The sequence below is a fragment of the Equus przewalskii genome, chromosome 1 (assembly GCF_037783145.1).
Source record: "Equus przewalskii isolate Varuska chromosome 1, EquPr2, whole genome shotgun sequence".
In the NCBI taxonomy this organism is placed as follows: Eukaryota; Metazoa; Chordata; class Mammalia; order Perissodactyla; family Equidae; genus Equus; species Equus przewalskii.
In genome coordinates this window covers 83,280,057-83,305,332 of record NC_091831.1, presented here as the reverse complement: position 1 = coordinate 83,305,332, position 25,276 = coordinate 83,280,057, and the positions used below count along the sequence as shown (strand labels likewise).

Here is a 25,276-nt window from a genome sequence, read left to right as displayed (position 1 = left end):
TAAAGGAACTGGAAAAAGAAGAACAAACAAACCCAGCATCAGTAGAAGAAAGGAAATAATAAAAATGATGGTGGAAATAAAGGAAATAGAGACTAAAAAGACAGTAGAAAAAAATGAAACTAAGACCTGGCTTTGAAAACATAAACAAGATTTAAAAACCTTTAGCTAGACTCACCAAGGAAAAAAGAGAGAAGGCTCAAATAAATAAAATCAGAAATGACAGGGGAGAAGTTACAACAGGCACCACAGAAACACAAAGGATTACAGGAGAATACTACAAAAAGCTATATGCCAACAAATTAGATAATCTAGAAGAAATAAATAAATTCTTAGAATCATACAAACTTCCAAAACTAAAGTCAAGAGGAAATAGAGAATCCGAATAGACAGATCACTAACAAGGAGATCAAAACATAATCAAAAACCTCCCAAAAAACAAAAGGCCAGGACCAGATGGTTTCCCTGGTGATTTCTACCAAACACTCAAAGAAGACTTAATACCCATCCTTCTCAAACTCTTAAAAATCAAAGAGGATGGGATGCTTCCTAATTCCTTCTATGAGGCCAGCATTACCTTGATACCAAAACCAGACAAGGATAACATGAAAAAAGAAAATTACAGGCCAATATCACTGATGAATATAGATGCAAAAATCTTCAACAAAATACTAGCAAATCGAATCCAACAGTACGTTAAAAAGATCATACACTATGACCAAGTGGGATTTATTCCAGGGATGCAGGGATGGTTCAACATCTGCAAATCAATCCACATGATACACCACATTAACAAAATGACAAAAATCACATGATCATCTCAGTAGACACAGAGAAAGCATTTGACAAGATTCAACATCCATTTATGATAAAAACTCAGAATAAAATGGGTATAGAAGGAAAATAACATAATAAAGGCCATATATTGACAAACCTACAGCTAACATCTTACTCACTGGTGAAAAACTGAAAGCTATTCCTCCAAGAACAGGGACAAGACAAGGATGTCCACTTTCATCACTCTTGTTCGACATAGTATTGGAAGTCCTAGCCAGAGGAATCAGACAATAAAAAGAAATAAAAGGAATCCAAATTGGAAAGGAAGAAGTAAAACGGTCACTCTTCGCAGGCGACATTATTTTATATATAGAAAACAAAGAATCCATCAAAAACCTATTAAATGAATACAGTAAAATTACACAGTACAAAAATCAACATGCAAAAATCAGTTGTGTTTCTATACACCAACAACAAAATATCAGAAAGAGAAATTAAGAATACAACCCATTTACAATTGCAACCAAAAGAATAAAATACCTAGGAATAAATTTGACCAAAAACTTGAAAGACCTGTACACTGAAAACTGTAACACATTGTTGAAAGAAATCAAACGAGGCACAAAGAAATGGAAAGATATTCTGTGCTCATGGATTGAAAGAATTAGCGTAATGAAAATGTCTGTACTTCCTACAGCAATCTACAGATTCAGTGCAATTTCTATCAGAGTCATGACATTTTTCACAGAATTAGAACAAAGAATTCTAAAATTTATATGGAACAATGAAGGACCCAAAATAGTCAAATCAATCCTGAGAAAGAACAAAGCTGGACATATCACACTCCCTGGCTTCAAAATATGCTACAAATGTATAGTAATCAAACAGCATGGTACTGCAGTAAAACAGACACACAGGTCAATGGAACAGACTTGAGAGCCCAGAAATAAACCCACACATCTATGGACAGCTAATTTTCGACAAAGGAGCCAAGAACTTACAATGGAGAAAGGAATGTCTCTTCAACAAATGGTGTTGGGAAAACTGGACAGCCACATGCAAAAGAATGAAAGTAGACCATTATCTTACACCATACAGAAAAATTCACTCAAAATTGATTAAAGACTTGAATGTAAGACCTGGAACCATTAAATTTCTAGAAGAAAACATAGGCAGGACACTCTTCAACATCAGTCTTAGCAGCATATTTTCAAATACCATGTTTGACTGGTCAAGGGAAATAATAGAAACAATAAACAAATGGGACTACATCAAACTAAAAACTTTCTGCACAACAAAGGAAACTATCAACAAGACAAAAAGATAACCCAACAATTGGGAGAAGATATTTTCAAATCATATATCTGGTAAGGGGTTAATATCCAAAATGTACAAAGAACTCATACATCTCAACAACAGAGAAACTAACAACCCAATTGAAAAATGGCAAAAGATCTGAACAGACATTTCTCCAAAGAAGATATATGGATGGCCAACAGGCACATGAAAAGATGTTCAACATCATTAACTATCAGGGAAATGCAAATCAAAACTACAATGAGGGGCCGGCCTGGTGGTGCAGCAGTTAAGTTTGCACGTTCTGCTTCGGGAGCTCAGGGTTCACAGGTTCAGATCCCAGGTGTGGACATGGCACTGCTTGGCAAACTATGCTGTGGTAGGCGTCCCACATATAAAAAGGTAGAGGAAGATGGGCACGGATGTTAGCTCAGGGCCAGTCTTCCTCAGCAAAAAGAGGAGGATTGGCAGATGTTAGCTCAGGGCAAATCTTCCTAAAAAAAAAACTACAATGAGATATCACCTCACTCTGGTCAGAATGGCTATAATTAACAAGACAAAAAATAACAAACGTTGGAGACGATGTGAAGAAAAGGGAGTTCTCATACACTGCTGGTGGGAGTGCAAACTGGTGCAGCCACTATGGAAAACAGAATGGAGATTTCTCAAAAAATTAAAAAGAGAAATACTGTATGATCCAGTTATTCCACTTCTGAGTATCTATCCAAAGAACACAAAAACACTAGTCGACAAGATATTTGCACCCCTATATTCATTGCAGCATTATTCACAATAGCCAAGACTTGGAAACAATCTAACTGCCCATCCATGGATGAGTGTATAAAGAAGATGTGGTATATATACACAATGGAATACTACTCAGCCATAATAAAGGATGAAATCTTGCCACTTGTGAAAACATGGGTGGACCTTGAGGGCATTATTCTAAGTGAAATAAGTCAGACAGAGAAAGTCCAATACCATATGATCTCATTCATAACTGGAAGATAAAAACAACAACAACAATAGCAACAAACAAAAACATAGATACAGAGATTAGATCGCTGGTTACCAGAGGGGAAGAGGGAGGGAGGAGGGAGAAAGGGATGTGTATGGTGACAGATGGTAGTTGTTCTTTGGGTGGTGAACATGATGTAGTCTGCACAGAAAGCACAATATAATGATGTACACCTGAAACTTATGTAATGTTATAAACCAATGTTACCTCAATAAAAAACTTCTAAAAATTAAAAATGTATTTCAAAGCCAAAAAAAAAGAAGTCCTTCCAAACAGAGGAAGCAGCCAGTGCAAATGCCCTGAGGCGCATGGGCTTGATGAATGGCAAGGCCGGAAATGAAATACCATCTTCATCAATACAGTGGTCAAGATGCTCACATGATACTCACTGTCACCCCATATGGGGTCTAGGGGACAGATGCATACCAGCCCTGTCAGTCCGAATGTTAACTGTCAGTCCAGATGTTAACAAGAGCACCAATTCCAGAAGCAGCTGTTGTCCTGTGTCTGGGTCCACAGATACAGAGCTCTCTTCTGATGGTGATGAATGAATGAATGAGTGCTGCAAATCAGGCTCGCTAATATGAAGAGACTTTGGGTCATTTCTCTGACTCAAGAGGGCTTTGGGATCTGGTAATACTAAGCCACAGAAATCTGCTTTGGGGGCCACTGTGGAGGGATGGGGAAAGGTCTCTTTGGCATTTCAGGAGCGCTCATAGGTAAGAAGTTGCTTCAACCTCTTACTAACTCTGTGAACTTGTCCTAATTTCTTAAATTCTCCAAGCCTTCCCTTTCTTATCTCAAAAATAGGGATGAAATAATAAAACTCCACTGTCTAAATAATGCAGATATGAAGAATGCTGGGTCAGTTTTTGGCAAGGCTAAGTGAATGTCCAGCTGAGTCCAATAGCCCAAAGACCAGAGGTCCTAGAGTCTCATTGCCAGATCCAATCCGGGGCTGCCTACCAGTTGGCTGCTCCTGGTGGTAGGGGCCCACTCCAGCATCAGTATAGAAGGCATGGCTCTGGCTCCTCAGGTGTCTGGGATGGACATCAGGAGAACAGCAGTGCGATCTTCTGTGCTAACTGATGCCTGTCTCCTCTCAGTGCTTGACTGGGAAGATACAGGAGACAAGGAGCCCACCCTTTGCCTCCCCGTTCTGGAGAAGAGCTTATCTGCTGGGTCCTCACCTTGCTCTATCCTCCCTCGCAATTGGAAAGAGAACAACCTTAGCTCTCACCCCAGGAAAGTCGCCCATCACCCATGGCATTATAGTCCAACTTGTGATGTCTCAGCCTGTGTTCTTATGGGGCTTTACTCTGAAGAGTCAATCAGGTACAGTGTGTGAAAGCACCCAGCATGGAAAATGAATGTGGAGCTCTTGGGAAAGAAGGGAGAGAAACTTAAAAAAGAGGGAAAGAAGATAAGACAGGGTCTGAAGTTGGAACATGCCTGGAAGGAGGTGGTAACCGGGAGATGGAGCCCTGGCATCGGGGTTGATGGAAGGCATAGGGAGAGGCGAGTGGTCAGCAGTTAGAAAGTCCCCAGAGCCCTGGGGCCCCACAGCTGGCACCTTCTCCTCCTAAAAAGGAGGGCGACTGGCCCCTCTCAGCATCAGAACAGACCCTACAGCTGGGCGGGAAGAAGGGTGAGGAGGACAAGGGCCCACCCCTCCTGGCTTCTGTCATACCTCCCTCTCAAGCCAGAAGATGGCAGCTTGTCAACTATTATCCTGGAGGTGATGCAGCTACAGGGAGGGTGCCTACACAGGAAGGACAGGCTGGTCCCGGAGGATGTTGTTAGTTCCCGCGATGGGCCTCAGCCTCCCGGTATACTTGGAGAGCTTTCCTTCCTAGGCCTAGTTTGTGCGTAAAGACGTCATGGTCTCTAACCTGTGCCTCAGAATGAGTGCACAGTACAAAAGAGAAGGCAGTTAATGAGGAGGCTTTATTCTGGAGGAGATTGGTTTGCATTCAGGTCCCATCTTTTGTTGGACTGGACCATGTGACCCAGTGATCAGTGTGACAGCCCTCTCCTCAGTCTCCCTGCAGGTCAACCAGGCCAGGGGGCAGGAGCCTGACCTCCCCCACCCCCCCAGGTGTCACGGTTCATCAGAGACAGACATGTAATGAAAAGGTCTCAGAGCTCAGGCTCCATGCTAGAGCAGGAGCATTATGACTGCAGGGTCCCTAAGACAGGCTGGGCAGGAACAGTCATGTTTGTTGGAAATGAGATTGAGGGGCTTTGTGGAGGAGGTAAGGCTTGAGGTGAGTCTTAAGAGGTGAGTAGGAGTTCACCAGGCAGGAAGACTCGAGGAAGGGCACTCCAAAGAGAGAGAACAACCTACGTAAAACCTTAGAAATGGGAACCTTAGTGCTTCTGAGAAAGACTTTTATCTGATTGCCTGCCTCCTAAGCCCCTAGCGCACAGCCTTGCGAGAAGCCTACCTATTCTCCATTAATAGTCCAGGCTCTCAATTTGCCTTCATGCTTCCAAGAGAGCTTCTGGAGCTCCAGCCATCACATCCGTATTCCAGGCAGAAAGAGGCAGGAAAAAGGCAAAAGGGCTTTCTACAAAACACTGCCCAACAGTTCCCGTCTACATTCCATTGGCCAGAATTGATTTACATGGCCATCTTGTTCAGCAATGGAGACTGGGAAATGTCATTTTACAGCTGAGCACATTGCCTCTCCCAGCAAAATCACATCTCTTGTTATTAAGGAAGACAGGAAGCGTGTGCCTGGCGCCCCAACCACCATTAGACATTGCCAGCCCCATTTAGAGACGGGAAAACAGTTCCCAAGGGGCTGAGTGACTTGCCTGAGGTCAGAGACAGGGTAGGATCCCAGCCCTTCCCCCTCACATTGAGTGAATGACATTTAGCGCTTTTCTAAGAGGCCCTGATCAACCTTCAGGGCCTAAGAATCCGGCAGAGGGAAAGGCATAACAGACAAACGTGGAGAGAAGAATTGTGTCTGTGTGTCTTGGAGCAGTCCGATGGCATGCTCATGGCCTTGGCTGGGCTGTGCCCAGGGTCCAGGGGAAGGCCTGAGGAGGCTCCATGGCAGAGAGGGATGGGGAGCTCTGCAAACAGGCAGCTCGTGCGTCTGGAAGCACTCTTTTCCCCTGTCCTCACATCCTCTCGGTCCCCTCTCCCACCAGCCTCCTGAGTTTGCTGTAAAGATTTTTCTGTGCACGCTGTTCTGTGTGGAACACAGTGCCCTTGCCATCAGATCAGCATCACCATGCTTGTCAGGAGCATTAGCTCTCTTATTGGTGTGGGCCGGGGTTGGGACAGGTGTTAGGAGAAAAACAAATCCCACAGCAGAGTAGTCCATTGTTAGATGTGAAGCCTGAGCACTTACAGCATCTCCTATTGAATAAAGGATAAATTCGACTTAATAAGGGCAAAGAGCTTTAGCATCCAGGGCCCCAAGGCCCCCTGCATCATCCTCTGTCCCCCTGGGTGGTCCCCACTCTGGGAAGATAGCATGGATGTCATTCCTCTCCATCCTGTTCTCTTTGGCTTCTCCTTGGTTCCATTTTAAATCTAGCTGTGACATTATTGGTTTGACAACTGCTCAGACACAACACCTCCCTCAGCCGCAAGCTTCTGCCAGAGGGCATGCACTCCCTCATCCAGGAAAGCCCTTTGCTCCCTGTCCCTCTGCAGCTTCCTGTGCAGGCTGGCCTAACAGCTGGGTGTGGCCACTGGCAAGTCGATGGTAAGGGACCATAGGAAAGAGCGACAAAGAGGGACACGTAAGAACCTTGACAGCAGACATAAGAACTGGGGGACCGCAGCAGCAAGGACAAGGGCGCCTGCACAGGAGGGGGCCGAGGGGGCCGAGAGCACAGCAGCAGCAGCAGCAGCAGCATTGCCTGTATTCTTAGATCACTCTGTATGCACAGTATGTTCATTAACTGGTGTGTCACCACACGTGTCATTTACACAGCTCTTCACATCCGCTGCCTTGATCCAATCCTTGCTGCACCCCTGGATGCACTGTCTGTATTCCACAGAGGAAAATGCTGAGGTTTGAAGCCCGCCCAGGACTTGCACTTGTCTCTGCTGCCTCCTGAGTCTGCCCACCTTCCCCTGTGGATGAGATTCTAACATGGCCCCCAGCCTCGCGGAAAACTGCTCAACACATCTGGGTGGTGGCAGGGGAATGGTGCGCACAATTCAGGAGACTCACCACGACTTCTGGGTGCCGGTGTGCTCACCAGCCAAATCTGCTCACTCTTTCAGTGTTTTTATTGCAGGTCGTCCACCTGGGCGAGTGTACTACTTTCTTGTGGCTGGGGCGTGTAACAAATCTCCACAAATGTAGTGACTTAAAACAACACAAGTTTATTTTCTCACAGTTCTGGTGGCCAGAAGTGTGAAATGGGTTTCCCTGAGCAGAAATCAAGTTGTCACCAGGGCCACACTCCTTCCTGAGATTCTGGGGAGAGTCCCTTTCCTGTCTTTTCCACTCTTAGAGTGGCATTCCCATTGTTCCCTGGCTCCTTCCTCTGACTGAAGGCCTCGGGGCGGCTCCTTAAGTCTCTCTCCCCTCCCACGGTCTCATCGCCTTCTCCGCGTCTGGAGCAAATCTCCCTCTGCCTCCTCTCACAGGACCCTTGTGAGCACCTGTAGGACTCACCCAGGTGACCCAGGATAATCTCCCCATCTCAGGATCCTTGATGAAGCCACATCTGCCAAGGCCCTTTTGCGATGTAACCTCAACACCCACAGGTCCAAGGATTAGGACCTGGATGTCTTTGGTGGCCGTTATTCAAGTGACCATAGCAAACCACTGAAGTAGAAGCTCCTTTGGGAGCAGGGATTGTCCTGTTCTGCACCTTGCACTTGTGTGACACATAATGAGCAGAGGGGCATGAAGGCATGAAGGGGTGAGTGTACATGGCACAGGGGTGTGCAAGGGCCACACTAAGGAAGGGCCAGGCCCAGCGGCCTTTGCTCAGCCTGTGCACCTAAAAGCCTGGCTGTCCTGGTGTGCCAGTGGGTTTGTTTGGGTGAAAGGCACACTCTGTGGTGTTTGAGGAACCTCCCACTGGAAGCAAACTGGGGGTCTTGGAAGGGCCGCCGTGGTCTCCCTCCTTTTGGGTGTGCTCCTTCATGGAGCCTGGAGGCCCTTTCTTACTTGCTGACTGCATCCCGTGGAGCTGGAGTAGTCAGAGATGCTGCGAGCTGGTCAGTGTGCCCAGGCCACCCTCCCTGGCACATCCGGGCCCTTCAGCTGGGAGTCCTCAGCTAAGGCAGAGCTGGGGTGAGGCGGAGATGACAGGCAAACCAGGGGTGGTTGGTACTACAGAGATTTTGCTGTCATAAAGGGCCTGCATCATTCTCTTCCCAAAATAAGAAGGCCCATGGGTGCTGCTGCCTCCACAGCCTGTCACCCATCCGAGGGTGCCCCCACCCACCTTTGCCTTGGGGACCCGGAGCCCAGCCTGAGGACTGTGTTGAGGGCTCATCCCTTCAGCACACGCTCACCGACAGAGCCTGGGCAACGCTGGGGCTCATGCGGCAGTCAGGCCTCTTCCTTTCCCCAAGGATCCCAGTTTAGGGGGGGAGAGGAAACATTTAACACCAGAGCAAAAGGAGTCCAGACTCAGAAAACTGGGAAGGCAGGGCAGACTTCTGAGGCTTGAACAGAGTCTCAAAATAGTCATCCACACTAGAGGTCAGCACCCCGGAAAAGCAAGGGCATCGATAAAGGTCCACCCTGTGGGTCCAGACGGGTCCTGAGCCTGATTCTCTTGAGCCACAAAAACTGCAGCCTTCTGGTCCCCATTCCAGTGTCTTCTCAGTGACCTTCTCTCTCTTCCCTTCCCTGCAGGGGAGGTGCATCAACTTCACCCTAGTTCAGCCGCCCTGCGTGCAGATGCCCTGTGGCTCAAATATCTGCCTTCAACCCAGCCAGGAGAGCATCCCCCTCAACAGCTGCTGCTCACGGTGCCAACACCCCCCAGTCATCTGCTCCCGGCCTGCCTCCAGGATGCTGTCGCTGATCCCCCCCCATGCCCAGGCACTCTGCAGAACTACTTTGTCACTCCCACCCCCATAGTTTGAGCTCTAAAGCACCAGAAACCCAAGATTGTTAAGAGCCCCTTGTGTACTGAATTGTACATATATATTGAGTCTTGGTTTACAGTCAAAAGGAGTTGGAATTTGTTGCTGATCAGCAAGAGAGTTTGGTACCCGGTGAGCATTGCCCCACTGTGTGAGACCTATCTATACTGCTCCTGCTGGGACAAAGCACCCTAGTGTCCTGTGGATGCAGACGTGGATGCGTCCCACTCCCCATAGCCTGGTCTTCATCTCTCACCAAGGGCTGGGGTGCGTGGGGTTTTAGCCAAATGCTGGTCTTTGAAAAGGCCAAAAACAACTTTGAAATGTGAATATAATCCTGTGTCTGTCACTCACTGGCTGTTACTTAATCTCTTGGGCAAGTTATTAATCTTCCTATGCTTCAGATTCCTCATTGAAAAGATGGGAATAATCATGTCTCCTCTACAAGGTGCCATGAGGGTGATGGTAAGTGCTGCAGTGTGCTCACCTCAGGGCCAGGTCCCAGGTAAAGACTCAGGTGCCCAATAGTTAAGGTCTTCCATTGCTGCCTGGGAGAAAAGAGGAAGATGAGCTCAGAGACATCAAGAAATGTCTGGTGAGCTCAGGGGAGTTAGAGAGGAGACCATGCCTGGACCTTTCAGCTCTGGACACCAGGGTATAGGGTTGGCACAGATAAGCATCCTTTGTAACGAAGCTGCTGACCACATGTGAGTTCACTCCCGGGCCCACCACCCACGTAACCTCCAGACACCACTGGTAAAGGCCCTGGCACCTACTACCTCCTTCAGAAATGTTAGTTCCCTTCCTGTCCCCTCAATATTTCTCATGCTATAAAGGAAATCCTAGGTGCCCACTTTCCTGAGCTTTCAGATCTGCTCCTCTCTTGACGGAGCCAGAACTCCCAATCTTTCAGATCCTTTCCCCCCGCATCTTGGAAGACCTGATCAAGTTTTCCTTCCATACTAACATGCTAGAGTACTACACATAGACAAGACTCCATTGTGAAATCCCAGGATGCAGGTGTAAGCCTGAAGCATCACCCTGGACCACCGAGTCTGAGAAGGAAAGAGGTGGCTGCTTACTCAAATGTGCACATACCAATGCAATGAATCAGGAATCGTGAAGAATCACGTACACAATATGATGAAAAGAAACAAAAATGCTGCAATTACTGACCCTAAAGAAATAGAGATCTATGAACTGTCTGACAAAGAATTCAGAATAATACTGTTAAAGAAATTTAGTCAACTACAAGAACACACAGACAGAGAACTAAATGAAATCAGGAAAACAATGCATGAACAAAATGAGAAGTTCTACAAGGAAACAGAAACCATCAAAAGAACAAATAGAAAGCTAGAGCTGAAGAATACAATGGCTTTACTGAAGAATATAAGAGAGTGATTCAGCATCACACTTGAACAAGCAGAAGAAAGAATCAGTGAACTAAAAGATAGGTCATTTTAAATTATCCTGTCAGAGGAGCAAAAAGAAAAAAGAATTAAAGAGAGTGAAGAAAGACTATGGGACATTGTCAACAGAAATAATATATGAGTTATGAGAATCCCAGAATGTGAAAAGAAAAAGGTATGGAAAGTATAATCAAAGCAAAAGGGTTGAAAACTTACCAAATGTGGAGAGAGAAATGGACACCCAGATTCATGAGGCCCAGAGGACCCCTAATATGTTGAACTTGAAAAAGCTATATGAGAGACATTATATGTAAATTGTCTAAAGACAAAGACCGAGGGAATTTTGAAAGCAGTGAGAAAAGTGAGTTGTCACATACAGGGAACCCTGTAAGACTTAGAGAGGGTTTCTCAACAGAAACTCTGCAGGCCGGGAGAGAAAGAGATGAAACATTCAAATAGTGAGAGGGAAAAAAACCTGTCAACCAAGAATACTATGCCCAGCAAGGCTGTTCTTCAGAAATGAAGGAGAGATAAAATCAGACCTAAACAAAATCTGAGGCAGTAGGACCTGCCTACAAGAACTGCTAAAGGATATTCATCAAGTTGAAATGTATAATGATTAACATCATGAAAACATAAGAATGTATTTGTAAAACACACTGGTAATGGCAAATATATTGTCAAAGTCAGATTCTCTAATATTGTATGGGTGGTTCATAATTCACTTAGAACTTTAGTTAAAATGTTTAAAAAATCTATTAAACAACTATAAAAACAATAATTTGTTATTGGATACATAATATTAAAAATATGTAAATTGTAATATCAATAATCTAAGATGTGAAGGGAGGAGAGGTAAAAGTATAAATTAGTGTATGGTATCAGTTTTAAGTGGTTATTAGCTTAAAATAGGATGTTATAAATATAAGATATTTTAGGTAAGCCTCATGGTAACCACAAAGCAAAAATCTTTCATAGAGATAAGAAAGACTATGAAAAAGAAATCCAAGCATACTCCTTCAGAAAGTTATCAGATAACAAAAGACAGCAAGATAAGAAGCAAAGAACGAGTCTAGAAAATAGTTGAAAAATTTAACAAAATGGCAGTAGTATGTCCTTACCTATCAATAACTACCTTTAACATAAGAGAATTAAATTCTTTGATCAAAAGACATAGAATGGATGAATGGATGAAAAAATAAGATCCAACAGTATCCAGCCTACAAGAAGCTCACTTTATCTTTACAGACTTATGTAGATTGACAGTGAAAGGATACAAAAAGATACTATAAGCAAATGTTCACCAAAAGAAAGCATTGATAGCTATACCTATTTCAGATAAAATAGACATTAAGCTAGAAATGGTCAAGAGACAAGGAAGGTCATTATATAATGATAAAGAGGTCAATTCATCAAGAAGATAGAGCAATTATACATATTTGTGCACCCAACATTGGAGCACCTAAATGTATAAAGCTATTAATAACAGAATAAAAGGAGAAATAAAGAGCAATACAATAATAGTGGGAACTTTAATACCCACTCTCAACAATGGAAAGATTACCGAGACAGAGATTCAATAAGGAAACAGCGGATTGAGACAACATTCTAGACCAAATGAGACCTAAGAGACATACATTCCATTCCATCCAACAGCAGCAGAATACACATTTTTCTTAAGTACCTATGGAACATTTTCTAGGATAAATCGTATGTCAGGCCACAAAACAAGTCTTAATGAATTTAAGAAGATTGAAATCATACCAAGTATCTTTTCCAACCACAGTGGTATGAAACCAGAAATGAATAACATGAGGAAAGCTGGAATATGCTCAAATACATGAAAATTAAAAACCACACTCTGGAACAACCAATGGATCGAGAAGAAATCTAAAGGAAAAGAAATATCTTAAAAACGAAAATGGAAGACAGTATACCAAAACATATAAGATACAGCAAAACCAGTTCTAAGAAGGACGTTTACAGCCATAAACACATACATCAAGAAAAAAGAAATATGTCAAATGAACAACCTTACTTTACACCTCAAGAAACTATGAAAAACACTAAGTAAAAAGTTAGCAGAAGGAAGGAAATAATAAAGATTGGGGCAGAAATAGAGAACAAGAAAGCAATAGAAAAGATTAACAAAACCTAGAGTTGGTTCTTTGAAAAGATAAAAAATTAACAAACTGTTAGCTAGACTAACCAAGTAAAAAGAAAGAGTGCCAAAATCAATAAAATGATAAATGAAAGTGGAGTCATTACAACTGATACCACAGAAATATAAAGGATCTTAAGTATCTGCAATCAAAAATATATGCCAACAAATTGGACAATCTAGAAGAGATGGAAAAATTTCCAGAAAACACAACCTACCAAGACTGAATCATGAAGGAATAGAAAACCTGAACAGACCAATAAGAAGTAAGGAGATTCAATCAGTAATCAAAAACTTCCCAACAAAGAATAGCCCAGAACCAGATGGTTTCACTGATGAGTTCTGCAAACACTTAAAGGAGAATTAACGCCAATCCTTCTCAAACTCTTCCGAAAATTGAAGAGGAGGAAATACTCCCAAACTCATTTTACAAGGCTGGCGTTATCCTGATACCAAAGCCATATAAGGACACTACAAAAAGAGGAAATTACAGACCAATATCCCTGGTGAATAGAGATACAAAAAATTGCAACAAAACAATAGCAAACCAAATTCAGCAGCCCATTAAAGGGAAAATACACCATGATCAAATGGGATTCATTGCTGGAATGCAAGGATGGTTTGATGTACACAAATCAATAAATAAGAAACATCACATTAATGGAATGAAAGAAGAAAATCATGATCATCTCAATAGATGCAGAAAAGTCATTTGACAAAAATCAACATTTATTCATGATAAAAACTCTCAACAATCTGGGTATGGAATGACCACATCTCAGCATAATGACAAGGCTCCAGCTGTCATCATCCTTGATGGTCAAAGGTTGAAAGCTTTTCCTCTAAGATCAGGAACAAGACAAGCTATCCCATTCTCACCACTTCTATTTATCATAGTACTGGAAGTCCTAGCCAGAACAATAAGTCAAGAGAAATAAATAAAAGGCATCTGAATTGGGAAAGAAAACAGTAAAATTGTCTCTCTTTGCAGATGACTGCATATATATAAAATCTTAAAGTCTCTACCAAAAAAACTATTAGCATTGATCAGCAAATTCAGTAAAGTTGCAGAATACAAAATCAACTTACAAAATTACTATTGTTTCCATATACTAACAATGAATTATCTGAAAAAGAAATAAAGACAGCAATCCTATTTACAATAGTACCAAAAACAATAAAATACTTAGGAATAAATTTAACCAAAGAGGTGAAAGATCTGTACACTGAAACTATAAGGCATTGATGAAAGAAATTGCAGAATACAAAAATGAATGGAAAGATAAAGTTCCTGGATTGGGAGAATTAATATCGTTAAAATGTCCATACTCCCTAAAGCCATCTACAGATTCAATGCAATCCCTATCAAAATGCCAATGATATTTTTTATAGAAATAAAAAAAATTCTAAAATTTGTTTGGAATGACAAAAGACTCCAGAGAGTCAAAGCAAGCTGAGAAAAAAGAGCAAAGCTGGAGGCATCACATTTCCTGATTTCAAACTACGTTACAAAGGTATGCAGTACAGTAGATACTGGCTTAAAAGCAGACACACAGAACAAAGGAACAGAACTGAGTGCCCAGTAATAAACCCTTGTATGTCCAGTCAACTAATATTTGACAAGGGGACCAAGAATACTCAATAGAGAAAAGATAGTCTCTTTAATAAATGGTGCTGGATAAATTGGATATTCACATGCACAAGATTAAAACTAATGCCCCTCCGGGGCCGGCTCCGTGGCCAAGTGGTTAAGTTCACTCGCTCTGCTGCGGCAGCCCAGGGTTCGGATCCTGGGCGCGGACATGGCACCGCTGTCAGGCCACGTTGAGGCGGCGTCCCTCATCCCACAACTAGAAGGACATGCAACTAAGATATACAACTGTGTACAGGGGGTTTTGGGGAGATCAAAACAAAACAAAACAAAACTAATGCCCCTAAAATACAGCATTCATAAAAATTAACTCAAAATGGATTAAAGACCTAAATGTAATGCCTGAAACCATTAAACTGGAAGAACCAAAGGGAAAAACTCCTTCACACTGGTCTTGGCAGTAATTTTGTGGATATGACACCTAAAGCACAAGCAGCAAAAGCAAAAATAAACAAGTAGGACTACATGAAACTAAAAAGCTTTTGTACAGCAAAAGAAATGATCGGCGAAATGAAGAGACACCCTACAGAATGGGAGAAAATATTGCAAAGTACATTTCTGATAAGGGGTTAATATCCAAAAGATGCAAGGAACTTATATAACTTAATCACAAAAAAACCTAATAATCTGATTAAAAAATGGGAAAAAGACCTGAATAGACATTTTTCTAAAGAAGATATTCGAATGGCCAATAGGAACATGAAAAGGTGCTCAACATCATTATTCATTATTGAAATGCAAGTCAAAACCAGAATAGAAACCACCTCACACCTGTTAGACTTGGTATCATCAAAAAGATAAGAGATAACAAATGCTGGTGAAGATGTGGAGAAAAGGGAACCGTGGGACTCTGATGTTAGGAATGTAAGCTGGTACATCCACTGTGGACAACGTTATGGAGGTTCCTCAAAAAACTATAAATAGAATTGCCATGTGATCCAGCAATTCCATTTCTGAGTATTTATCTCAAGGAAATTAATTCACTAACCCCCCAAAAATCTGCAGCCCCATGTTCATTACAGCATTATTAACAATAGCCAAGACATGAAAACAACATGTGTCCATTGATGGAGGAATGGATAAACAAAATGTGGCATATATATACAATGGAATACACTCAGCTATAAAAGAGAAAGAAATCTTGCCATTTGCGACAACATGGATGGACCTTGAAGGCACTATACTAAGTGAAATAAGTCAGATAGAAGAAGACAAATACTGTACGATCTCACTTATTGTGGACTCTAAAAACGTCCAAACTCAGAAACAGAGAACAGGTTGGTTGTTGCCAGGGCAGAGAGTGTGGAGGGTGGGGGATATAGGTAAAAGTGGTCAAAAGTTATAAGATAAATAAGTCCTGGGTATGTAATGTACAGAATATACAGCTAAGACTCTGCAAATATACTTCCTTCAAGTGATGGACAAATGACACTAATCATGACTCGAGGAGGCATATCGAGGGGGAAGATCTGCTTAATAGGGGAATGAAACAAGGATGTCCATCACAGTGTTGAGTATAATATGGAAAAACAACCACTAAGTACCTACTACAGAGACTTGTTAAATAAGTTGTGACGCATACCCAAGGTGAAACACTACGTAGTCTTGACATGGAATGTTTAATATGCTTATGATATAAAGTTGAGGAGGATGAAGGGCAAAAAGATTATATATTTGGTGTAATCTCTTTTTTGAAAAAAGGCATAAGCCAAAGGAAGAACCCATGAAGAAAGTATACAGAAGTGAGCAACAGTTCTTATTTTCCATTAACTCATTCATTCATCCACCCAGCAAACTTTTACTGAGCGCCTTATGCCTGTGCTCTGTCCTAGGTGCTGAAGAGGCAGCGATGACAGGAATCCTGGGCCTTCTGGACAGGATGGTAGGCATGGACCTATACGTATGTGTGAGTTATAAACGGGCAAGCATGGCATTTTAGCTGAGCCCTGAGGATTGAGCAGGGTTTGCCCTGGGCTCATGGGAGGCTGGATCCGCCCAGTAGCAGGGAACGCCCATGTGAGGCCTGTGGTGGAGACCGTGAGGGATGTTTAGGGAACGAGGGAAGACCAGTTCTGCTGGAGGGAGAGGGCCAAGGGGAGGGCATCTGTGGGAAAGGGCCTGAGTGTGTTCGTAACCAGAAAGTGAAAGGAATGATTCATTTGTGAAGTGTGGCTCCAGAACAACGCAATAGCATGGGAAAAAAGGTTTTAAGATTGCGCTGTGTTGATGTTAAGTATGTGTTTCCTATCTACCAAATAAATAAATCAAACCTAAGGTAGGAAGTGTACTAAAATGACAGCCCCATGGGGATGTAGTGTGATGGAATTCTTGTGTGGGATCTGGCACGGGGCATCCCAGAAGCCCCCACCTGCCAAAGACATCACATCCTTGAACTCACCTCACATGCAGGTCCAGCTGATCAGTGTGGCTGCTGGGAGGGACCCCTGTCAAGGGCCCGGGCCCTCCTCCAAGGGGTCTGGGAAGTGTGGATTTCACTTTCCCACCTCTGCACTGCAGGAAAGACAGGTGAGCAGGGGTGGCAGGCAGTTGTTGACTGAACCCATGGACAGAACCTGGCAGTGTGGCCTGAACACAGCTGACCCCATGAAGAGGCTGCGAGAACACAGCCATACAACTCCAGCCCCAAAGCTTCTCCTTTCCCCCGGCTCTCTCTGGGTCAGTTTTTCTTGGAATGTGGCCAGTGGTGGTCTGAGCCAGCTCATGGGGCCTTAGTGAGCTTTCCAGGAATTTGGTGAGCCAGCTGTTTTAACAGCCATGATTAAAAGCCAAATCATTGAAACTCAAAAACTAAATAAAATATATTAAAAACAGAGGCAATAAATACTCAAAACTCAGCACTTCCTGATTATTTTTCTACACTTTGCTATTGACCATCTATGCTGCAGAGGTTACTGTGGCGATCGGATCTGTCTGGTGGTGGTAGTGCCTGCTGCTGTGCATTTCCTCCCAACTCCACGTCCAGTGACATGACTTCAGGGCCTTGAAAGCAGCCATGATGGAGAACTTACGGCATGCTAAAAACTGGGGCTTGAATCTTGTTTCACAGACCGTCTGGACTTCAGAAAGTGATGGAAGACATGTTACTGTGGATGACGGTGAGAAACGTGCCTCGTCTGCTCCCGTTAACACTGTGAGCAGAAGGCCACACTCGAGGGAGCGTTCCTCCAGTATTCAGACACTGTGCTCCACGCGGTAAAGGAGTCGCAGGAATCACGGACAGACAGTGGACTTTTGACAGCTGTCTTCGTTGTTTCACTTGCGTCTTAACTTCCTTGTAAATGAAAATACCATCCAGCATTCGTGTTGGAACTATAGGCAGAGAGCCGATTGCTAAGCACTGACCAGCACACCCCCCATGTGCCCCACGTGATTTGCGATTCTGCGCACTGGAAATGTCAGAGACTTGTCTGCCTCCAAAGGGCGGGGGAAAGTAGAAACAGAAAGAGAAGTCAGAGGGAACTGCATAGGCAGATGCATGGCCATGAAAGCAGTCGGTTAGAACCGAATCAGGACTATCGCTCAAGGGTGGGTCATGTGGTCTAGCTACAGGAACCCATACCTTCTCTCTTAGGGATGATTTTCATTCATTTTTTCCACCAATACCAATCTCTGCTGGCCCTGGAGTTAGATATATACCATGCAGCCCCCTACTCCACATTCAGTAAGAGAGGAAAATGCCTAGTTGTAATGGGATCTACAGAAGCCTGTATTAGTGATGTGGGGGAAATGTTGCAGGATCAAGGGTGGACAGTCACTAACCAGAGCTGCCTGGGGGCCCTGAGGAATACCCCATCGAAGAGGTGACACTAGCTCTGGGTGTTGATGGGTGAACAGGAGTTCACCAGGAGGTGATGGTGAAAACAGCACAGGCAAAGTCGTAGTGGCAAAGAAGGACTGGGCGCATTCCAGCCATGAGGAGAAGGTTGAGGGGCAGAGCACAGGGCAACACAGAGGCACCCCTAAATGAGACCTTTCTATTCATACTGAACCAGGCCAGACCCGCCTATGAATCCAGCCCACTGAGTAGGGCAGGGGAGGGCAAGGGGAGAGGGGCAGAGTCAGAGCCAGCAGTGTGTACAGCTCCTTGCTCTGAGGAGCTCTGAGCACCTGATCCCCATGAACGCCCGTGTCCTCAGGCTCTCCCGGGAGGTAGAGCAGCCCCCCAGCTGGTGCCTGCCCCGTCACAGTGCTGATGGAGGGGTGGAGGGGCCCCCTGTCCACTTGCCTTCCAGAGTCAGATCAGGCAGAGGCAGGGCAAGCCCGGGTCTGATCCCAAGTGCAGACACGCACAGCGTTCCCCCGACACTCCAGGGCCAGGGGCCAAACTAAACGCAGGGAGACGACCCTTTTCCCATCTGGAAATTATACTCCAGTGCCCTGTCCTTCCAGAGCGTGCAACTGGACCCTGGTGTGAGGACTTCCGATGAGGCCCAGGGGCCTGCCCACAAAGCAGAAGGAAAGGGTTTCCCCTGCACCAGCTCACACACGACACCAGCAGGGTGGTCATGCCGGGGCTCAGGCGTGCGGAGCGCCGTCCACAGCCTGCCCTGCCCTGCTCACTGTCACCCCAGCCGACCCTGGAGAGGGACTGGGTGTCTGTTCATCTTTGTGCCCCGCTGGGCCTCACGGGCGGCAGGGACCAGCTCTCAGCAAGGGTTGGCTGTCCCGCACTGAAGACGCTCTTTTGCTCCAGGGTCTTAAACTCACACGTGGAAGGGGGTTGCGTGATCTCTGTGAAAACAGGGCACCCGTCACATGCTGTGGCATGGTCTGGCACCCGGTATCCTCCTCCACAAACCCGAGTTGCGTCTGGGAGCTTGCCGGGACTCTGAGGCAGCTCTGTCCCTGTCTTCTCCAAGCGTACTTCTCCATTCCTCCCTTGACACTGGGACCACCCTACCCCACCCCCACCGTAACCTTCTAATTAATCTTCTTGGCTAAGTTGGCCAGAGTCAGGCTTTGTTGTTAGCATCCAAAGAACGTTGACTCCTATAGATGTGACAGCTCACCTGGCTCAGAGCTCTGGGCCACCTGGTTTCACCTCCAGGACCCCATCAGGGAGGAAGGACGCCTGTCAGCCTCCAGGCAGCAGTGGCCCTGCTCACAGAGCACACAAGGCTGCCTCCACCAGCCAGTTCTGACCCGGTTGACAACTCTAACAGGTTTGCACCCTGATTCACAGCCATTTTTGTCCCTTGATGCTCAGCATGCTGATTTTTCTCCCAAACCACCAGAAGTGCCAGGACACTTTGAGCACCTGGGGGCAGGAGCTCCTGTAGGCACAGGTGTCCACAGCGGTAAAAGCTGGAGCAGTAGACACCCAGGCATGCAGGGTTGGTCTGGGGCTGTGCCTGGCCCCTGCTCCCACACCTGGGGGCAGCCTTCTCTCCACCTGGCCTTGGCCCTGGTCCAATTGAGGGGTCTCCCGTGTCTCCACTCACCAGAAGTGCCCACCCTTGGTTCTCCTCACACAGTCATCCACTTGCATCTCCTCTGCCCACTTATCCACTGTCCTCTTGTGCCAACCTGCTGGGCACGCACAGGTGGACCAGCCTCCCCTTTGCCCTTGAGGTGCTCATGGCTTGGAGGGGAGACACACAGTGGCCTCATGTGAGGTTGGCACCCAGGAGTGGAGGGTGCCATCCGCCTGCTGGGGAAACATTCATCTCTGCCGTTCCCTAGTCAGCTCCACCAGGGAGGTCTGCAAACTTGGAAACCTGGCTTCAAGCGCACCCCTCAGCTGGTGAGCAGTACTGCTGGACCACACTCTACTGAGTATTCCGAGTTTTCATCTCTAGAAAGTACTTGTCCCCGGGGCTCTGAGGACCCTGAGCAGTGGGCGGCTGAGCCCCCTCCTCACAGGGACCTCCATGGGCTTGTCATGCATAAACACCACTAGGGCTCACATCAGCTCCTTTCTCTGGCCGTGCCTCCTGCCCTCCCCCATGAAAAGAAGCACAGGCATCCTGCCCTCACTCTCTCGGTGGCAGGAGTCTGTGACGGGCACAGTGCATGTCACCTCTTCCGTCTTCACTGCACCTGGAGGATCATCACTCTCTTTTAGAGAAGAGGAGGCAGCCCTGGGCTCCCCAAAGCTAAACATCCTCCCCGATGTCCCCTGCAAGTAGGAGGCATGCTGGGACTGAAACCCACAAGGGTGTCCCCAAAGTCTGCTTTGGTTGCACTCCCTGTGTCACCCTCACAGTGGCCCTGCGGTGAGCACCTGTGTGCCACCAAGGGGATCTGAGCCCCTCCTAATCCTTCCAAACTAATTCCTCAAAGGGGATGCCACTGACATGAGAGAATAGTGCTAGCCAGTGCTTCTCGAGGAGGCAGAGGTGGACACCCCAGTCCACTGGGTGACCCTCAGCTGACCAGCCCACCTCTCTCAGCCTCAATTTGCCATCTATAAACTGGGGCTGAGCTAGATCATCTCTACAGTCCTTTCCAGGTCGGCCAGCAGATGACTCAAGTGGGATGAAGCCAATTCTTCCCTGTCTCAAAGAGTAACTGGTCTGCCTGAAGCCCTATTGCTGAGCTTCCATGAGCTCACACAACGACACACAGCCAGATACCCTCACACCCTCACATGCACACACACACTCATACACACACACACACCCACATACATTCACACACACACACCCCCATCTCTCTCATGTGCTCCCTCTCTCTCTCTTGCTCAGACGGTTTTCCACATGACAGTTGACATGTTTGGAATCACATGATGTCCTCCCAAGCCTGGGCAGCAGCCTGCCTTGCTCTCCTCCGGGTCCTGCTGCACCCCTGCCTGCCTCTGCAGACAGCCCCACTGAGCTGCCTTCACCACTCAGGCCCCCTTTGCCAACCACAGCCGTGTAGGTCCAGGTGCCAGAAGTGTCCAGAGTGCCCTGGGCCACAGATGTGACTGCCCTCTTCTCAGCACTAAAATTTGGACACGTGGTGTTAACCGCAGGATGGGTATTTGCTAGCAGGATGCTTCATGATATAGAAATAGAGGCCACTGCTTACTGACTGCGTTAAGTGTCTACGTGCCGGAGACTGAACACACCTTTCACTGAGTTTTCACAACGACCACGTGAGGGAAGCTGCCTGTCTGGGCCAAGCGCGTTCGCCCCCAGCCTGGCAAACACCCCGTCAGTAACGCAGCGCAGTTCTCCAGCCTCTGAGACCCTGGCGGAGCTGGATTCTGCCCCTGCTGTGTTAGATCTCCATCCATCGCCATGCTCCATGAATGCTATTGCCCAAATCTTAATAATAATAGTGAGAACGAGGAGGAGGGGGAAAAGGCAATGACCTAATAACAATAATAATAACAAAGAGGAGGAGACAGAGATGCGGAACTGACAGGGACCTATGGCATGACTGACCTCCCTGAGGGTCACCACTCTCAGGTGCGTCAGCACTGCTGGGGTAAGTCACTTGGACAAGTGCAAAAACGTCCTACAAAGCTCCATCTGGGACTCCATCTAACCCTGGTCCACTCTTCTGGGACAATCGCCAGATTGAAGCCTCTCAAAATGGAAAAGGATGTGAGCCTGACATGGCGCGTCCCGAGGGAGCCCCTCCAGCTCCGAATTCTCAAAGCTTCTTGTTGAAGAACTCACAGGCCCTTTCCCAGGGTCAACATCAGACCTGGAGTCTCATCCAGCTCCAGGGTCCATGCACGCCTCTCCCGTGATCCCCAATACATCTCCAATGACCTCTGCAGATGCGTGAGGTCATCTCTGGGGTCAATCCATGCCCTGGCCAGTGAGTTCTGGGTCAGGAGATCACAAGTACAGCGGCTTGGTGCTGCCTCGCTCCTCCTTTCCCACATGGACCAACCAAAGCCCTTAGCACCCGGAAGATGTTCTCTGCCAGAAGGGCCCTGGGCAAAGCGGAGCTGCCCTTCCTCTTTCTCCTTCCACAGACACCGCGGCCCTGGCAGTACATCGGCCTGTGCAGCTCTTGTTCTCCCTGCTCTGATCCATTATTAAAGGGCCCTTTACCATCCTCCGCTCTCCTCAATAGCCTCAGTTCCTTCTGGGCTCTCGACCTCAGGGGTATGTCTACCTCAGGCTCCCACCCACTCTGGGCCACCAACCAGGGGCTACTGACCAACAAAGAGAGTGCTACATTCTGCAGGATGAGGCCTCACCCACCCCCTGTGGAAAAGCACGTGTGTCTTGGTTTATTACCTATTCCCAGGGCTGCGACTGCAGACTCTGATCATTCCTTCATCTGGGAAGCACTGACCATAGTCCACCTTCCTATTCCTGCCATATCCAGACCATCCCGGGTAACCAGCCTTACATCCACGTAGAGGTCAAGTGTGCGGGCTCTAGGGTCAGAATGCCTGGACCACATCCGGTTCTGCCCTTACCAATCCTGCGACCGTGGGCAGGGTGCTGGTCCTCTCCCTGCCTCTGTTTTCTCATCTGAAGGAAAGGATCACCTCACTGCCCACTTCATTAGGGGGCCGTCAAGATGAATGGATTCACATATCTAAAGCGCTAAACAGCCTGGCTGGATAAAGCTTAGGTAGCATCAATTTAAGATCACACTACTGCCAAGATTCAGACTCAATTTTGTCGCTGCTTTCCCACTGTTCACGTGCTCCCAGGGAGCAGCACACAACACCATTAAGGCCGGACCAAATGCCTTGGCTTTTTCGTGCTGCCCCCTTGATTTACAGAGGAAAGAAGTTTTAGCAAACAACCAGATGACCTTGTGTTCCTGAGATGTCTGAAGATGCTCACCCCCCAAGTCAGTTGGCCAGCCTCCAGTTGGTCCAAGCTGCAGCTCAGAAACTAGATTTTATCAATGACATCCAGAAAGCTACGAAAATTTTAAACTGGCACTTACTAAATAAAGTTAAGATGATAAATAAAAATAATAAATGATATGAAGAAATTTGTCAAATCTACTATTACAGTGAGAAATTTCACTTGTCAAGATGAAACTCATCTGTCAAGAAGACAAAACATTACTTAAAACACACTAGATTTGAACAACAAAAAAATTTGCTGTAATAGGCTCATAAAGGATCCTGCACCTAGTCATGTATTGAAATGTGTCAATAAAATTCAAAGAAACAGTATCATACAGGCTACGTTCTCAGATCACAATGCAAATAAGTTGGAAATCAATGACAAAAATAATTTTTGAAAAACAACATGCAATTGAAAATTTAAATAATACATCTAAGTAATTATGGATCAAAGAACAAATCCTTTCTTTTCATTTTTTTGTCTCTATTTCATTTATTTATGTTCTAATTATTATTTCCCACCTTCTGCTGACTTTGGGCTTGTTTGTTCTTTTTCTATCTCTGTTACATGTAGTATAAGATTACTTATTTGAGATTTTCCTTGTTTGTTGAGGTGGGCCTGTATTGTTATGAATTTCCCTCTTAGAACTGTTTTTGCTGCATCCCATAAGAGTTGGTATGTTGAGTTTTCATTTTCATTTGTCTTCAGGTATTTTTTGATTTATCTTTTGATTTAGTCATTGATCCATTGGCTGTTCAGTAGCATGTTGTTTAGTCTCTACATATTTGTGACTTTCCTAGCTTTATTCTGGTAGTTTCCTTGCATTGTGGTTGGATAAGACGCTTGATATGATTTCAATCTTCTTAAATTAGTTGAGGCTTGCCTTGTTTCCCAACATATGGTCTGTCTTTGAGAATGTTCCGTCAGCACTTGAGAAGAATGTCTGTTCTGCTGGTTTTGGATGGAATGTTCTATATATATCTAGGAAGTCTATCTTAGTGTTTCATTTAAGGCCAGTGTTTCCTTGTTAATTTTCTGTCTGGATGATCTATCCATTGATGTAAGTGGGGTGTTAAGGTCCCCCAGTATTACTGTGTTGCTGTCAATTTCTCCCTTTAGGTCTGTTAATAGTTGTTTTATATACTTTGGTGCTCCTATGTTAGATGCATACATATTCATAAGTGCTGTGTCCTCTTGGTGGAATCTCTCTTTCATCATTATATACTGCCCCTCTTTGTCTCTCATTGTCTTTTACCTTGAAGTCTACTTTGTTTGATACAAGTAAGGCTACTCACTTTCTTTTGTTTGCCATTTCCTTGGAGTGTCATCTTCCATCCCTTCGCTCTGAGCCTATGTTTGCCTTTAGAGCTGAGATATGGTTCCTGGAGGCAGCATATGGTTGGGTCTTGTTTTTTAATCCAACCAGCCACACTGTGTCTTTTGATTGGTGAATTCAACCCATTTATATTTAGAGTGATTATTGATATACGAGGGCTTAATACTGCCATTTTATCTTTTGTTTTCCAGTTGTTTTATATTTCCCTTGTTTCTTTTCCCTCACATTTTTGACTGCCATTTCAGGTTGGCATTTTCTCTGATGGTTTTCTCAATTTTATCTTTATTTATGAGTTTTACCTCTGCTCTAACATTTTGTTTAGTGGTTACCATGAGGTTTATATACAAGACCTCACAGATGAGGTAGTCCATTTTCTGACAGCCTCTTGTCTCCATTAGCCTAAGCAGGCTCCATCCTCATCCTCTTCCCCTTCTGAATTACTATTGTCACAAATTATTCTTTTTTGCATTCTGAGTTTGTGACCAAATTGAAGTGTTTACAGATATTATTGATGCTTTGCTTCATTTTATCTTTTATGTTATAATTAATTGTTTGGTAACCTATTCTGATAGACAGAGGCAATTTTGTGATTCTGGCTATTTATCTCCTTGCTCAAAGCTTTGTGAACCTTTGCCTTTTTGTTTCAGATAGGAAGGCTCCTTTAATCCTTTCTTGTAAGGCAGATCTAGTGGTGATGACTCCCTCAGCTTTTGTTATTTTGGGAAAGCTTTTATTTCTCTGTCAAATCTGAAGGATGATTTCTCTGGATAAAGTA

General features: G+C 45.2%; 1 protein-coding gene across 3 annotated transcripts in view; it reads left to right on the top strand.

Moving 5' to 3' along the window:
- Positions 1-9,518, top strand: part of LOC103541549 (anthrax toxin receptor-like) — a 63,519-nt gene extending 54,001 nt beyond the window's left edge. Inside the window, exon 17 of one of the 3 annotated variants that reach the window (XM_070616226.1) lies at positions 8,935-9,518. In XM_070616226.1, coding sequence (XP_070472327.1) covers positions 8,935-9,162 — 228 coding nt within the window. In that variant the 3' untranslated portion in view covers positions 9,163-9,518. Of the gene's footprint in view, positions 1-4,194; positions 4,595-7,044; positions 7,456-8,934 lie in introns of those variants that run through there. The other 2 variants (XM_070616215.1, XM_070616208.1) reach the window with 2 other exon arrangements.
- Positions 9,519-25,276: the final 15,758 nt, after the last annotated feature.